We start from the raw sequence: 18,496 nt of genomic DNA on the forward strand, positions 1-18,496 counted from the left end.
GTATTTCAACACGCCTTTGAAGTCAGTGATTAAAGGTAAGATTTACATAAAGTTTATCAATCTGACAAGAAAGAGTCAATCATTTCTATTAATGGATCACAAATTTGGTGTCATAGGCCTAATATATTAACTGTTCTCTGAGGTACTACAGATTAAAAGCTATAGATGGTATTAGTCATGTCAAAAATATAAATTTATTGATTTTTATTGATTCAGAATACTTGAAATGGTTTCAATACTGCACAACAGCGAGCTGACACTAGTAAACTTTATATAATTTCTCAGATTATTTAATTATATAATTTGTTATGTTTAAGGGCCTGATCTGAAAAGAAAGGAAAAAACAAATGCTTCTAAAACAGGTTCTCCCAGTGGAATCGAAAATGTTATTGAATATCAATATTTTTCATGACGTTAGAGATTCCAGTATTGAAAAAACACTAGACTCTTATTGCTGACCCAGTGTTTCAAAAGTTGAGTGGATGCAAAGATAGATAAAACAAATAGATAGAACCTGAACAACACAAAAATCTACAAATATATTAGGAAATTAGAAGAAAAATATGGGGAATAACATCCTAGAAATATGCCGTATATCCATGTGCAGAGAACAACATCTGGATCATTTGCATGTGAAAGCTTATGTAAAGAGGAAACTCTTAAATTGACATCTGAAGGCAGATTTTGTGCAGTCTTTAATATTTTCCCAAAATATAAAGCTTAAGTGAAATAATTAGTAGAGAAATATAGCAATTTATGATGTTTTATTGTTCTAAGTGAATAAAATTAAGTATAAATTACCAGTAATTAAAAGGGAGATGATGTGTTGAAGTATATATTTTGTGAAATAGTTGTGAATAGATTTAAAATCTTACATTGTCTAGATGACTTAAATGCAGAACATTCCTTTGGTTTTCTTGCCGGTAATTCAAACATGATGTATTGTGGTTAATTTTTTCTGTGTTATAAAATAAATGAGGTTAGTCAGGCTGCCCCCTGCCATCTGTATCAAAGGAAGTACTTCTGAGCTGCCATGCGACACTGAAGGGCACACGACACAGGAAGTTCATGAATTAGTCTTCAAAATAATGGCACAAAGTTTTCACAGAATAAACCATAAGGTCTACACATGGTGTGTTGCATTCATGGACAGTGGTAGAATAAGATCTAAATTCTTTGGTTGGTTAAATTATAAATTCCACAACTGAAAAACCCTCTAGTGCAAGTTAAAGATTTGCATTCCGTAATTTTTACTTAAGTAAAAGTAAAAATGATTAGCAGTGGGTGTATTAATACAGCAGTATTAACTCAGTGGTACTAACATTTGACAAAATTTAATGATAAAATTCAAATTCTTAAAAAAAAAAAAAAGCTTTATTAAAATTTTTAGATCAGTTCTGTTTTAATGGAATAATTTTAAATGCCATATTTTATGAAGTTACTGTGTCTGGTTTATCTCAGACTGTTTGAAATCTTGGTCTTTATCGTTCAGACATGAGATAATTGTTATGTTGTAAAATGTACAATAATTATGGAAAAATATTTGGACCCTGCAAAAGGGAAAGAAATGAGAGGAAGAGAGAAGAAGAGAAGAAAGAAGAAAGTGTTTTTTTTTTTAAATTTTGCATTTAAAGAATAAAGTTGAAAAGTCCATAATGAGGTAAAAATGTCAAGAATAAAGGCAAACAAAGTTGAAATGCCATTTTGGCTTTATTTAAAAAAATAAATAAAATAAAACTTCGTCCTCTGATTTATTTTTTATTTTACTTCGTAATAATACTGAAAGTTAAACTTTATTGTTGTCATTTCGACTTTATTCTCAATATTTCAGCTTGATTCTGGATGTTTAGATTATATGAAATGGTATTACACCTGAATATAAGTACTAATATTACACAGTTTGTGTACATGGTAGTGCAGACCAATTATTCCCAACACTTTCACTTTATTCTTGAAATACAAAATTTAAAAAAATCTTCTCCCAGTTTGTTTTTTTTACCTTATGCCTGACACTAATGCTCCTCTGTGATATTTTCCCTTGAGAATATTGTGAAACAAACTAAAAGTATCCTAAAATTGACACGTACAGTACCTCAAAATGTAACTTCTCTACAATAGTTTATTGATATAAATAATGGTGCAAAATGATTTGGAGAAAATAAAAACAGTAGGGTAGTTTTTAACTCATACCTGATCATATATTTTTATTTTCAATTTGGTTACATTAGTCAAATGCGTACATTATTTTGAAGGTTATGACCGGAAGTTTCCGTTAACGTCCCTACCTTGACACTGGTATACTTTTCGTTTCGCAGGGAGGAGTCAGGCGTTAGTTTGTACATCAAAGTGTCATGTTTATTGAATTAACAGTAATTATACAACATGTATCGCACAGCTTATCCATAATGTAGTCTGTGCATGTTGGTGACGTAAAGCTATCGATCGTTAACCAGGTAATTTTCGATAAAAGATCGAAGGAAACTGACGGAACAGGAAGGCGGAACAAGTAAGTTCGGGAAAGTGGCTTTCAACTGTGCGACATCGTCTCCGTTTGATCATCTGTCCGACATTATGGATGTTTTTACTCGGTTTTAATTGAGATGTGATGTTGATTAAGTGTTAATAATGTGGGTTCGTCACGTCGTGTTTGGGTTTATTTTTTAGCTTCAAGCAACAAGTCCGACCGAGTTAGACTAGCTAAACCTGGGCACGTCACGAATAAACTTGGTCCAGTCGTCATGTGCCCTGCTGTTTAATCTCCTGCTTTTATCCTCTAAAGTGCGCTAAAAAACGAAACAAAGTCCGCATTATTGTGAGGATGAGGGTCCAGATGTTCAGATCGAGGTCTAAATCAACCTGATAATGCCGTGTTGGATTGTTAAGACTCGGTTTTATTGTCATTCCGCAGATTCTTGGTTTCACGGCGGAATTAGTGTCTGAAAGAGGAAATGACTCATGTTCACTTTAAGACGATGTTTCATCTTTAAAGCCTCCCTGCTGTCACTGTTCAGACTTGTCTTTTACCTGAGATGTTGAGAAAAAAAATGTGAATTATTCAGGACTCATTTAATGATAATCATTGGGCTCCGCAAAACTTGATTCAAACATATTTTCACATTTATTTATTTATGTACCTCTACTGTTCAATTATGGCTTCATCTTCACATGACCTCCACGTTTTTTAATGTCAGCGCTCAAGATTAAAGGGTCAGTTCACCACAAAATAAAAAAACAAACAAACATATTTGTCCTCTTACCTGCAGTGCTGTCAGTCACCTAGATTGTTTTGGTGTGAGCTGCAGAGTTTTTGAGATGTCTGTCTTATCGCCGATATAAAGCTGCATTTCCACTACATCGTACGTTTTGACTCAAGTCTGCTCCCTCTTTTGGCTTTCCATTACGGATAGTAGGGCTGAACAGTTCATCACATTTTTTTCAAAATCACAAAAAGGCTCACTGCAATTTTCAAATTGCAAGTAGTGCAGTATATTTCAAATTAAACATTGTCATGCCGTAGAGATGTCCTGTCTACACATCATATTACAGACTTTACAGGTGTAAGAAAACATCTTTGTTTGGCACAGACCCCTCCCAGATTCTCACCATAACCGTTTTAATGTTTTTCAGTGAAAATAAGAATAATGATAATAACCTGTTGTCAAGTTTTAGAGGCCATATAAACTATAGGGACATCTGCCTTCTGCCTTCTGTCCCATATGAAGCTGAATTTCCACTACATGGTGTGGCTCAACTTGACCTGACTTCAGTTCCTGTTATTTTTTTTCTTTCAATAACGTATAGTACTTGGAACCTGGTGATGTATTTATCACCTCGATCAAAGTTCTAAGTAAGCTTAGTCAATACTAAATCGGGATGTGAAAACTCTTCACTGATTGGTAACACGACACAGGATGTCCTGCACAGGCCCAGTGTTTTGAAATAGCCAAGCTCAATAGCAACTACCTTTTTTTTTTTAAATCTCTCAGAAATGGCAGCCCACAACACCACAGTGTGGTCTACTGATGACGTGCAGAAGTATCAAGAACAACATCCCTTCATAACCTCTGTTAAAAGAGAAGTATAGCTTCTTTTTGTGTGTGTAGTGAGGGAGAGAGCAGAGGAAAAGGTGAGCAGTGAAGTTGTCAGTCTGGCAGTAAATGTACAGTGTCGGTTACAGTTTGTCTGTGAATAAAGGCTGCAGCTTTGCAAGACCAAAGTCTTTCTGGTGGTGTCACTATATATGACAATCAGCTCTACCTACACTGAAGAAGTCATATCTGCAGTTGAAAAACTATGTCGCGGTACCAAAAACGAATAAAGTCGATGCAGTCGAGTCGCACCACGTAGTGGAAATACAGCTTAACGGCACTAGATGGCACTCGGCTTCTCTACGTCTCTTTACTGAAATGATGAGCCACAAGATAATCCACAGACACAGTTTCATGCAGGAACTATTTTCTACTAAACTACACCCGCCTACTGTACCACCACACAGAAGGAAGTGTGCATCTACTCATGGATTTGAGGTTATAGTTCAGATGAGGACGCCACCATAGATGTAATATAATACAAGCACGGGCCTCTCGTCCGTGAGTAGAAAGAAAATAGTTCCTTCATGAATCTAGTCACAAAAAGGTCTGTGGATTATCTTGATTAACCGGGTCATGATTTATGTGAAGAGATGCTGCTGTAGAGTTTTTCAAATTGATTTTTTGGAGCTTTGAGCCCCACAACTGTCATCTGATACTATTATATTAGAGAGAAGGCAGACATCTCTATGGCTGATATCTTTAAAACTCTGCAGCTCACAACAAAACACTCTAGATGGGTAAATAGCACTACAGACAAGAGGAAAAAATATGTATTGTGATAATGGGGTGAACTGTCCATGTAACACTATGAATTTAAGATGTATATTTGCATATGACGGTGGGTGAGGGGCTTTTTACTTATATACATCTCTGTGTGCAACTTTAGGCCCAAGACAAGAGAAAAACTGGGACACAGATGCTCTAGTTATGTAATGTCCCAGCCAACTCACACGTACTACATGTTTAATAAGTGTGGGAGATTGTAATAGAGCCGAAAAGATAACTTGATTAATTAATTAGTAGATGAGAGATTAAATGCCAAACATAACCTTGTACAGGCTTCCTATGATGGACAATTCTTATTATTTTCTGACATCTGATAGAAGATGTTAGGTAAAATACTAGTTTGTTGGAATCATAAACCAATGTTTTGTAAAATATAAGGAAAGGGTTAAAAAAAACAAAAATTAGGCTCAACATAAAGTACACATTTTAATGAAAATATACATTTGTTAATCAGACTCTGTCCCTTTCTTTTTTCTCTTCTTTTATCATACGCAGGATCACAGAGCGAGTCGAAGCAAATACCAAAAGACAATCCATAACCGAATCTCTGCACTGGTTGTTGACACAACCTTTTGACTGCTTCCATTTCAACAGTAAATAATTCACCAGAAGCATTCGAACAAATTGCCCGCCGCCACCACATGCAACCATGTCCCTGGGCCTGAAACAAGTCTTCAACAAAGACAGGACATTCCGGCCCAAGCGCAAGTTTGAGCCCGGGACGCAGCGCTTCGAGCTGCACAAGAAGGCCCAGGCGTCTCTGAACGCGGGGCTGGACCTGAAGCAGGCCGTGCAGCTGCCCCACGGCGAGGACCTCAACGACTGGGTGGCCGTCCACGTGGTCGACTTCTTCAACCGCATCAACCTCATCTACGGCACCATCAGCGACTCCTGTACCGATCAAACGTGCCCCGTCATGTCCGGCGGGCCCAAGTACGAATACCGCTGGCAGGACGAGCACAAGTACAAGAGGCCGACGGCGCTGTCAGCCCCCAAATACATGAGCCTGCTCATGGACTGGATCGAGGTACAAATCAACAATGAGAACATCTTCCCCACCAACGTCGGTAAGTGATGTGATTGGCTACAGATGGTGTGTCAAGACTTAAATTCTCAGTGCTGAGATCCAGAATTAGTTCACAGACTTTTTGTTTGTTCTAAATCTAAAAGAGTGATTCCAGCAGAGCCGCAATGATTAATCACTTTGTTGTCAACTATTAAATTAATTACCAACTTTTAAAATTACTGGTTAATCATTTTGAATCTTTTTTTTCAGGAAAATTTCCAAATTTTCTGATCTCAGCTTCTCAAGTTTGAAATATTTTCTGGTTTCTTCAGAACATTTCTGTAATGTCATGTTGGGCTTTGGGAAACTCCGATCAACATTTTTCACAACTTTCTTCATTTCATACATCAAACAAAAAAGCAGTTAATCGAGTAAATGATTGTCAGATTAATCCATAATGAAAATAATCATTAGTTGTGTTCCTAGTTTCCAGGTCAACAAACTTTAACAAACATCTCACAGTTGGTTCAAATCCCTGAGTCAGGTAGCGACTAGTCACCACTCATTCATAGACAGTAACCTCAGACACTGACGTCAAGTTATTGTGAATTCCATTATTTCAATTCATTACATCATCCATAAAACGTCACAAAATAATGATCAGTGCTCATTCCAGTTCGCAAGAGTTCAAAGTGACGTCTCATCATTTTGTCTAAACAACAATCAGAAGCAGTAGATTCTCACAGTCGAGGAGGTGTAACCCAGGGTTTCCCAACCTCGGCGTTGGGACCCGCAGTGTGTCGGAGGACAAATTTATGTGGTTGACAGACGGTTAACTGAAGACGGTGTGTTGGGTGCTAGAAATCCTTGAAAACGCTTGAAGTTTTACGTAGTTTTTTCAAGGTTTGAAAATGGCTTGTAACTGCTTGAAACTGTAATTGCATTATTTTTTATAATAAATCTCTACGTGACTAAACAGTTTGCTCTAAGATGAAGAAATAAGATAAGTCAGCCAGGTAGAGGTAGAGGTAGAGGATACCAACCCTGCTAACAGACGGGTGACACACTTTGAAACATGAAACTTTACTGTATTTTTTCTTTAATTTTGTCATCCATCTGGGTTGTTTATAGGATACATCTGAATTAATTTGATGAAGATGTAAAATAACCATTTTGAGTACATGTATACAAATATGTAATGTTCCTTAGTGTTAAAGTGCTGGAAAACTTCTGGAAAATTCTTGAAAAGTGCTTGAATTTGACTTCCTGAGAAGAAGATAGCAGGAAAGAATATATTAATGCAACGCAAAACTGTGCTTATTGTTTAGATCTCTCTTCTCTCTTATGTTTGCCCGTTGTCTTGTGAAACACTGAATTATTTAGATTTTGGGGAGTTTTTTTTCCAATAATGCAGGAGAATAAATACATCACCTGTTAAAGTGGTCACAACTGGTAGACATGCATTGTTTTAACAAACCAAAAATTTAAGAACCACTTATATATATTATGCAAATATTTGGTATTTCTACCAGAGCTGTTATACTTTTGTATTTTTTGATTAGTTTCTTATTTTATTATGCTTTTATTTAGCTTTGGTTCAGTTTTTATTAGTTTCAGTGTTGGTTTTAGTTTTTATAATATCATAATCTATGGGGAGAATTTGCCAGGAGGAAGATTAAGAGGTTTAGAATAGATATTAACAATACAAACACAACACAACACACAGTCATACAGACATCGAGTCTCAACAACAACATGCATCACTGCATCACATTCTTGTTGTGTTGACAGATTTGACCAAATGGACATGGACTAAAACTAAGGACATTTCCTGTGTATTTGTGTTTTATTTTTGTTTCGTTAGTTTTATTATTTTTTTTCCAGTTATACATGAAGTCTTTTTTTTTTTTTTTTTTTTTTTAGTTAACTAAAATGTTTTTTCACACCCGGTTTTAGTTTTCAGTTAAGCTTTAGTCAGTCATAATGAGCTTTATTTGTACTTAATAAGTGACCGAAATGATTCATCTTTCTTCCAATGAACTAATCATTTTTATGTCAGTTACAGGGAAGACCAAAAAAGAGCCACTTTACGAATGATGTAATGAATACAAAGGATGATTAAAATGAGATAAAACACTGCAGACTGAATGTATTTAAGATCTGAAGCTACAAAAAAAAAACAAAAAACAGCAAAAAGATGTTTTAGAGTCAGTGTGTGAGGCCATAGTTATTAGATTGGCTAACATGTTGCACATAGCACACACACCATCAGATAATCTCCTGCTGCTTTGGCGTTCTCAGTTTGCTATTATCTCGTCTGTAGCTCCGTACATGTGTGCATGCCCTGAGCTCGGCATCTGACTAACTACAGAAACATCCAAGCAATGGGTTTAAAAATGGGTCACACAATGTACAGTGTTCTATGAATAGAAACGACCTCTGACGCGCCTGTCCTCGGGAACAGATTCCTGAAATATTATTGAATTAGTCAAAGCAAAACGACATACTAAATTAATCACTTGGCTAGAGCAGAGGCTTATCCCCCAAACCAAGTCATGTTGGTTTTCCGTTCACGGATGAAGTGATACGGGCTGGATCCTTAAACATGCTGGTACCTGAGCTGAGGGGCTCCAGAGGACGGAAAAAGAAAGGTTACGAAAAGCACTGAAAACTTAGCTAAAATATTCTATAACCACTGAAAATGCATCAATATTTCAAGTGTGTTCGTTTGTGTGGAGCAAATAGCAAAAGGTCATCCTGGATTGACCGTGGCGTTCTTCTGTCTCCATCTGTTTGACTTCCAGGTACTCCCTTCCCTAAGACCTTCATGCAGGTGGCTAAGAAGATTTTGTCTCGTCTGTTCCGGGTGTTTGTCCACGTCTACATCCACCACTTTGACCGTGTGAGCCAGATGGGGGCCGAGGCTCACGTCAATACCTGCTACAAGCATTTCTATTACTTTGTCACTGAGTTCAACCTCACGGACCACAAAGAGCTGGAGCCTCTGGTGAGTCGAAGAGGAGGTGGGATCTAATATGGAGCTGAATACAAAAGTAGATGAGATTATGGTTAATTAAAAACATGTGATTCGGATTTCAAACACTGAACTTTAAGAGGGATGGTATAACACCTACAATCATATAAAAAGAAGAAGTTTTTAGTTTGGTCTTGATAAAAGTACAAATCTTATCAAATGATTGACCCCTGGACCAATTCTATCAAATGGGGGTCAGTGGTCTTATGTGTGTCAGTTTAAGGTTCCTTGATGTGAAAAGATTTGAGAGCCACTGCTGCAAAGAATTGGGGCCAAGAAAGCAAACTTAGCAGGACACTTAACAGTCTAAAATTAAACTTGCCAGCACCCCTGGTGGGCAAACTGTAATGGAAACACAGTTTCTAAATGACCTCAAACACGTCTTTGGTATTTCTTGTTGCGATATCTTGTTACTTATCAGCTGACACATTAGACAATACTGATATATATTCAGCTTAAGCTCACATAAATGGTTAATAATAAGGTGGTGTGTAAACTGTATCCTGTATTTAGTAATTGCTTGTGAAAGGTAAAGTCGCGAAGCGCCCTGGTGGCCTGAAGGCTTAAAGCACAGACTGTGAGCTGCAACTATAGTTGCAACATGTAAGCTACAATTTGCAACATGAAAGAATAATTTCCACTTGTGAAAGTTTTGTGTTTATCTAATCAAATGAAACAGTAAATAACTAAGGATGTAATGATACCACAAACTCAAGGATCAATAATACTAGAATAAAAAAAAATCTAAAAATGAAAGAAAAATGTTTTTAAAAATGTCCATTATTAAATAATAAATATTTTTTTTGTTTTGTTTTAACTTTAATGTGCTCCTGCTTTCCTTCATGTGCAAAAATTGTCACAAATTATATTTGGCAATGAATGTTTGAATTATGCATGCAGCAGTCAGTAGCAGCCCTTTTTATAAGATAAAATAAAAATAATTAAGTATGTAATATCATAGTAGATATCATCATGGTCCTGTATGGTAAAAAGACATTTTTTATCACAGTATTCAGTGAATCCTTACTTGTGACTCATGCATGAGCACAGAAAAGCTTTGTAGGACTGGAATCTATGAATTTTTATGAAACAGGATGCTGCTGCCATCTGGGATGTAAAAATCATTTCTGTGAAACGTGACCCTGGCTGTCATTTTCTAAAAAGACATATTTATGTTTGTTTCCCACACTATGTTTTGTCTTTAATTTAATAATGTAAACGCTTTCCGGATCTCTAGAAATGATTATTTTACAATGAAGAGATTCTTTTGAAAGACTTTAATCAGACACGCTGAATTACTGCACAGCTGCACATGATGTGAGGCTGTTATTGATTGCAGGCTGATTGTTAATTGATTGTTAATGACCGCTCCGCCCTTTGTGAGAGCCTTTATGTTCTGGGTGTGTTTGGACGTGTCTGAAGCTTGCAACAAAAGCCCACATGACCAAAAGTGTAGACGATAAACTGGATGTTTGCAGTAGAAATTAATGGGCGGATGTTTTGACCTTTTTCATTTGCTCTCCTAGTCTTGCAGTAGTGTGTAGACATAAATAGTTTCTGTGGTCTACTGGATGCTTCAGGTTCATGACTTTATAAATATATTTAAAGAATCTGCTCTCTGCGTTCTGAAGTGCAGTAACATTTTGAGGGGTACAGATATTTCTGACTCGCTGTACTGTGTGCGTTGTATCTACAGAAAGAGATGACTGCTCGGATGTGTCACTGAGGGAGCACAGCTGACCTGTCCACGCACGAACGCATCCGTCCATCTAGAAGACTGCAGCGGAGAACGAGAAGAACAAACAAATTAAAAAAAAAGAGTCTATTTTTATATTTAAGTACTGTAATCTATTGTAGCCACATACTGTAGGTTTTAACAAAGAACCTTGTCTTATGAGGCGTCCTGTTCCTTTTAAAAAGTTTTCAAACATTTTATCAGAGCACAGTATTAAGAGGTGTATGTTTGTGTTGATGTTTTTCTATTTTATTTGAATCTCAATCATTCCAGGATGCTTCTGTCTTTCTGTCTGTCTAAAATGATCTAAAATTAGTACGATTTCTTACTGTACGTCTATAAAAATCCTTATGTTGTTACAATAAAATGATTCTCTACTCTGTCATAATTTGAATTTGGTAATCAATATTTAAGTGAACACCGTCTGGTTTTCCTTTCTGAGTACTGGGCTACAGCCTAACCTTATCTACTGATTTATTTTTCCCCCTTTTTCTTCTGTGAAACTGTCAACAATTCAGTTTCAGTCAGTTTTTATCACACACCACACAGGCAAAGAACGTATCATGTGCAAATGTTAAAACAAGATTGAAGAATACATTTTTTTTCTGTTTCTGGGAACAGTTTTTATGTTTTAAAGCACCTTTCAGGCATTTAAATAAACCCGGGGGCTCGTCACCATGCATTTAAGAGTTACATACATATTTGGAAGTGAACTAAATACAGTAATTGCCTTCTGGCGAGTCAGACATTATCAAGTCTGTGTCATTGCACACTTTGGGCCTCGGGCCACCAGGCAGGTTCTCAGATGTCAAGCCTGCAGGTGTTTGTTGCACACACTCTTGGCAGCTGAAGGTCACACGAGACTCGAACCTCACATGACAAAAGCGGTGGCACATGTTCAGAAGAGCACATGTGAAAGTGTCCACTGGGTGGCGTCAGACACCAGAAACCCGTCCGTGGTGGTGAAGAACTGAAATCCTGCAGTTTATATTGCTGCCATTATGCAATCTGCCCGATGTCCCAGTTATAGTCGTGAAGAGGGGAAGTGGACCTGATATTCGGGTTAATGATTCGACTAAGCTGGTTATGAAAGAAACAGGCCAGACTGTACTGTGATGAATACAGAGAGAGTTATTGTTTTGAATTAGCCAGGCTTTGCATGATTGGGTCAACAACAGTCATGAATAGGCTTGAGAACATTGTTGGTCAGATTCAGAGGCAGTTATCAGTCATAAAAGTTTTGATTATGTAAATAGTGAGCAGCAATCTTGCACATAAGAAACCGCTCCTCTGTAGGTAAACACAGTTACAAGATAACTTGTGAGTGACTACAAGTTGTGACAATTGAAAGACATCAAGTCGCACATTTTGTAAAGGGACGTTTTCCTTTATTTGTCCCTGCAGGGGGGACTGGCAGGGGGTCATTATCTGCAGTATTCAAAGAACCATTCAGGGCTGAAGTTACAAATAAAAGATTTAGAGGCAGTTATCGGTTTGAATGTTTTGGATTATGTAAACAATGAGCAGCAATCTTACACACAAGAAACACTCCAATGCAAACAATTTTGAGATAACTTTGAAAGGTGACATTCATAAAACATTAAGTAGAACATTTTATAAAGGGACTTTTTCATTTATTACCCAGCAGGAGGACTCTCAGTGGTGTAAGAAGTTTTCAGGGCAGAATAATAATACTAATAATAGTCCGTTTCAAGCAAAGGTGCTGTGTTCAACATTTAGTTGGAAAATTACTGTCGTATTAAAAGTTTTCATTATGCAGACTGACCCCTACATGCTACATGCTACATGTTTTTTTATACCAATAACATATTTTATTATCACTTAGTTGAATTAATACAGTAAAGTTAAAAAAATACATGTGTGGAGAGTTGTCATTGCATTGAACATGAATTTTATTATTCAATATGTACTGTTGCATATGTTTTTCACATGTGTTATTATCTGAAAACATTCAGTGGTGGAGGAAGTACTTACATTAGGGAACAGGGAAATCAGGGAAATCAGCAATAATACAGTGTAAAAATACTCAGAGGCAGTTATCAGTCATAATTGGTTTTGCATTGTGTAAATAATGAGCAGCAATCTTGCACACAAGTAGCTCCAGTGTAAACACAATGGCGAGATAACGTTTAAGGGCCTATAACTCGTGACATTCATAAAACATTAAGTAGAACATTTTGTAAAGGGACCTTCATAATCCTGCAGGAGGACTGACAGGGGGTCATTATCTGCAGTGGTGTAGGAAGTATTAAGAGCTGGATAATAACACTAGCAATAGTCCATTACTGGTAAAGGTCCTGCATTCAAATTTAGTTAAGCAAGTCAAAAATTAGCATCCTGAAGAATGGCCCCTTCCAGAACAACTTTCAGTGAGAATATAAACACATTTCAGTATCATTCACAGGGTTTCTGTGGGTCCTTAAAACATCTACAATCCCATATTATGAATTTAAGGCCTTAAAACGCCTTCAGGTATTCCAACTTTATCGGAGAATGAAGTTAAAGTTATTATAAAGTTGGACTAACTTCAGTCTCACTTTAAAATGTGTCTTTGGATAAAGAATTGTATTGAACATGCTGCAACAACTTCAAAACAAAACCAACATGGACTCCAATTTTCCTTCATTATCCTTCATGCTTTATTACCAAAATGCACGTGAAACATGTCTTCAGTTGCATTCATGATGGTCTTAAAAAGGTCATAAAAAAGTCTTACATTTAACGTTTTGAACCCTGCAGAAACCTGATATACTTTTTTTTATTTATGTGTGGAGAGCTTTCATTACATTTAAGATGAACTATATTATTTAATTTGAACTTTTTCCTACAATAGTTATATTGTGACATGTATCATTAATTAAAACATTCAACATCTTTAAAGTCAACGTAGCAATGGAACTGTACAAGAGAAGAGAAAGAAAAGTCCTGCGTTCAAAATCTTTAGGGAAAGTATGAAAGTACAAGCATCAATATGCAATTAATGTGTTCTTCACTATTATGTTGCAGCTGATGAATGTCAGGCTCACTACAATGCCTTTATACACTGCTGGGTAATTTATAACACCAATAATAAATAAAATAATAAATAACACAATAATAATTCTAGTACTACTAATAATATAATTATATTTAATAACAATTGTATTTAATGGTAACAATCACTTGACACCTCTTTAAAATTCATAAATATACTGAGATACTCTGGTTTTATCTTACATAATAAAGTAGAAGTATAAAGTAACATAAAATATATAAAGTACTTAAGTAAAGTATTTGTGTAAACTTAGTTACTCTCTGCCGCTGATTATCTGTCATGTCAGCTCAGCTGGATAAACGCTGCTGCACGTCGATCAGCGTATTCACAGGTAAAATATATTGTCTCCAGTTCCTGACAGTCATTCAAGCTGGAACAAAATAATAATTTGGCATTTAATATAAATCTTAATAAACCAACATGATGTAACTGCCTGCCCCAATAACATCAACCATTGAAATGACCTCATTGCCTGCCTGCTGAAACCTGATCCTCTTACAGGATTGTCCCTCCTCTCTACCTCCTCCCCGCGGATTCACACTTCCTCTAAACACTCCACTGTACTCTGGCAGCGTGTGTTAGTTCTGTTACGTGTGAGATGAGCTGTGTCCACCTCTTGCTCTTCCCTCCCTCTGGTGTGTTTTTCGCTTTTGGAATGTACCAAGCAGCCCCGACGGGCTACTCTGCAGTTGCAAGACATAAAAGAGAGAACTGGAAAGAGGCCAGGAACAAGGGGAACAGTTTCAGGCTGCGGCCAATCAGACTGAAGCTTGTCCAACTCTGTCAGGGTTTACACAGCAGTGCAGTCTGTGTGTTGTTTTGATGGCACACAGTGATTATTTACAAGTAGAGAAAAGGGTTTAGAAGATAATGTGACTCAGCAAATGTTGGAACGAACACACCCTTAACGGTTCTGCGGCTTGTGAGTCAGTAGCCTCACGCACTTGCTGTAGCCAGTAGGGATGAAAAGTAATCATGATTTCATGGGCCTACAGCTGCAGAGGGCCCGCAAAAGTTCCAGGAAGAGGATGCTTTTCTTAGCCTTACATGACGGTAAATTGAAAATCTGTTGGTTATGGACGCAGCATGCACAAAACAAGCTACGGAAAGATGCCACCTGTTTTCTGAAGTTTAACAGGCCAAAAAAAACAAGTTAGGAAATCAGAACAAGATTAATAAACAATGAAAACAATTGTTAGTTGCGGCCCTAATTATCACAGTGCTCCATGATAAGACAATAAAAAACAAGTGTTTACGCTGTAGGCCATCTAACTCTGTATCTGAAGACTTTTACATCACCTGTTGTGACATGTGCATGAAAAACTAGTGAAGGCAATTTCTGAGGAAATTGCAGTGTGGATGCTGGATGTTGAAAAGCTCATGTGAAAACGAATTGCTGACTTTAACTTGGAAATGAGAAGCAGCTGGGGGAATATGAATAGCTACAAATGTGAGAAAAGGATCTAATTAGTATGAATGGTACTCAAAGGTTGAATAAATCATAAATTGATTTTCTGACTTGAAGTATGAGTGAGCAGATAAAAGTTGAAAAGCATATAATAGTACACTTGGAACAGCAGGAAAGGGATGAGAGATGCCAAATAAATGGTAAACTGGGAGCCCTAACCCTAAACTGCATTGCTGGCATTAAGTTCAAAGGATAAACCAAAAAAATAATCAGCAGATTAATAAATTATGAAAACAGTTAGCAGTTTCCACTACAAGACAATAAAATCAAAGTGCAGCACAGTGTAGGCCATCTCACTCTATATTTAAATACTTTTACTTCAACTATTGTGAAGTGTACAAGAAAAACTAGAGAAAGCAGTTTCTGAGGAAAGTGCAGTGTGAATGTTGGATTGTTGAAAAGCTGGTGCTAAACTGTATTGCCGGTTTCAAAAGTTAAATAATACCAATAATGTAGGAAAAGTGTGGAATATTTTACGGTTCGTTGAAGAGATGATGCTTAAACAAATTGCTGGCTTTAATTTGTATGGAGAAGCCGCCTAAGGAGTATGAATTGCGGGTAAAAGCGGGAAAGGGTCTAATTAGTATGAAAGGGGTTTAAAAGTTGAATCAACGTCATTATTTATAGAAGATATGGAACATTATATGATTTCAACTGATTTCTGGCTTAAAGAATGAATGAGTAGATTAAAGTTGAAAATGTATAAATATTTGGAAAAAGGAAAGGGATGAAGGATGCATCATAATGTGTACGCTGGGGTCTAAACTGCATTGCTCGAAGGCTGGGAATTAAACTGCATAGCTGGCTTAACTCTGAATGAAGAAACAGCTGAAAGAGTGTAAATAATATCTGACAGTTAAACTGCATTGCAGGATTTAATTTCAAGGGATTAACTGAGAACATATTCAGCAGATTAATAAACAATGAAAACAATCATTTGCAGCCCTGACTGTCACAATGCTCCACTATAAGACAACGATAAAATCAAAGTGTAACACAGTGTAGGACAGCTCACTCTTTATTTATGGAATTTTACATCATCTGTTGTGAAATCAACAAAAAAACTCAACATTTTCATGTCTGTGTAAACCAAGTGACTGCAATCCACACCAAGCAGCAATTTCCTTTTCAGTAAGTGTTCCTCTGTGCACTGTAATTTTGCCTGCGGTTTGCACAAAACAATAACAAAGCCTGATTATTGCATAGTCATTAGTGCAAACTGTGTCTGTTCCAACATGTCTTACAGTTATTCATTTCCTCTTAGTTCCTAGCAATGCATCATTTATTACATGGAAACAATAAAGTTTGCATGCTAGTTACAGATGAAAGAGTGACACAAACGCTAAAAGCCAATCCAAGAAGTCCATGAAAATAACAAAACATTTCAACCGTGGGTTAATAACAACTAACAGTATTTCCCAATCTGAAAGGAGATTCTAAGAATTTTAAAACATGATTAATTTCAGAATGCTTTGTTATAGATGGTTACGTAATGAGAGCAAAGTGCAAACAAAAAGCATACAAAAGGTTTTCCAGAGCACAACTGAAAAAAGTTGGAACAAAACAAAGAATCTTGCAAAACCCTTGGTAACTCTTTGTGTGTTGAAGGAGTTTTGCTGAGTATTGGAGCCATTCCAGCGGTGCAGTAGGCAGGTTTTTCTACTACAATACGTAAAGCATACACGTTTTGCCAGAGGTTATGTTCAAGTCTGGCGGCTGCCTTCTAGGAAGTGTACTCTGGGAAGGTTTCTTAGAAAAAGTGCACCCAGCGCCCCGGGGCACTCTGACCTTCCCACTGGAGAAAAGTATGTGACTTGTTATTAACTGTTTAAGACGGCGGGCTGCTTCTAGCACACTTATCTTCTGGCCCTTTGACAGTTTTATTTGGACGTGCCAGTCGTGCATTTCATGAGTACGTTTGCAGGTATGACAATACAGCACGTTTTCATATGCACAGGTGGACACGGCATGAACAGGAACATTTCACTGTAACAGACAGTACAGGAATGTGTGGCTAAAAATAATGGCAGTTCAGTTCTTTCAACACATGGATCTAAATGACTTCTTGTAGCCATAAATAAAGCACATCTACTTGAGATCGCCATTTAGCTGTAAGAATTTACTACTACCTTGTCCCCGCATTGGAAACTCACTGAGCTCCTCCAAAAGTCACTAGTGCCTGGAGAAAGTCCCTGTGTTGGAAATGACTTTTTAGACTTTTGAGCAGTATCACTCAGTATCACAGTTCTGCATTAAAGCTGTATGTTTACACTGAACAAAAGACCAATGCATCAAATGGAAATATGTCTTGCGCATGGTTGTGTACATGTTTCATGATATATCAAGGAAATTTCTCAGGAAAATATGGGACCTCCACTGAAGGTTGTATGAAATTGAACCCTGTTTGGCTGCACAGCATGAATTTAAGCTGACTGGCCCTCTGAACTCGTGAGAATGGTGTTTATTATTGGAAACAAAATGGAAATGATGCAGATGAAACATCCTCTGAGACAGATGGCAAGAACACAAGTGGTTTACATCTACAGCTTTATATTCATACAGCGTAAGGATATTGTTGAAGACTAGCTTTGAACTGCAGTGTCATCATGAACAACAACAACAGAGGCACACCTCTGTATCATATTTCAAACTGGAATAACCTCTTATAGCCTTTAAAGAGACCCCCCCTCCAGAGTGTCTCCTCATTGAGTGCCATTCACTTCAGAAAAGGGGGTTGTTGCCACCTGAAGCTATTTATGATGCTCATCCCCCTTCCTTTTGACCTGTAGTGACACAGACCCACCCCCTGCACGTCGACGATGTGCGATCTTGTTTTCCTACTAAACCTTCAACTACACCATGTGCTTCTGGCAAGGGAAAGGCAGCTAACAGCTTGCGTAATGTTTGCTACCACTGGGCTTATGTTTGAGGGGCAGAAGGTGAAAGGAGGAGGAGAGGCAGAAATCCTCCAGTCACAAGACAGTCGACTCCTGAAAACAAACCGTACATGGTTTTAACTTGAACACCCTCGATAAACAATAAATTAATGCTGTACAAAGCATGTTTGTGCACTAGGGAACAGTGAACATAACTAATCACACAGGACGTACTGAGTTTGATGACAAAGCACGTGGTACAATAAAGCATTCACACTTCTTGGCAACATGTGGGAAGATGCTGAACAGTTGTTGTCATTTTCTGTTATTAATAACTGAAATTAATTAAGGAGGTGCATGTAAAAGAACAATGACAATATACAATAACAAAGAGGTTTGCCATCTCTCTGCTGTGCCTCTGTGAAAACACCATAGCCTTTAATTC

At 37.2% G+C, this 18,496-nt stretch overlaps 1 protein-coding gene across 1 annotated transcript; it reads left to right on the forward strand.

Moving 5' to 3' along the window:
- The first annotated feature begins 2,270 nt into the window (after nucleotides 1–2,270).
- On the forward strand, nucleotides 2,271–11,040 carry mob3a (MOB kinase activator 3A). Its single transcript, XM_084723760.1, has 4 exons — nucleotides 2,271–2,506; nucleotides 5,373–5,944; nucleotides 8,688–8,890; nucleotides 10,614–11,040. The coding sequence occupies exons 2-4, from the start codon at nucleotides 5,527–5,529 to the stop codon at nucleotides 10,641–10,643; spliced, it is 651 nt and encodes a 216-aa protein (XP_084579886.1). The 5' UTR covers nucleotides 2,271–2,506; nucleotides 5,373–5,526; the 3' UTR covers nucleotides 10,644–11,040.
- Nucleotides 11,041–18,496: the final 7,456 nt, after the last annotated feature.

The sequence above is a fragment of the Lutjanus erythropterus genome, chromosome 7, assembly GCF_056507025.1.
Source record: "Lutjanus erythropterus isolate fLutEry1 chromosome 7, fLutEry1.hap2, whole genome shotgun sequence".
Taxonomy (NCBI): Eukaryota; Metazoa; Chordata; class Actinopteri; order Lutjaniformes; family Lutjanidae; genus Lutjanus; species Lutjanus erythropterus.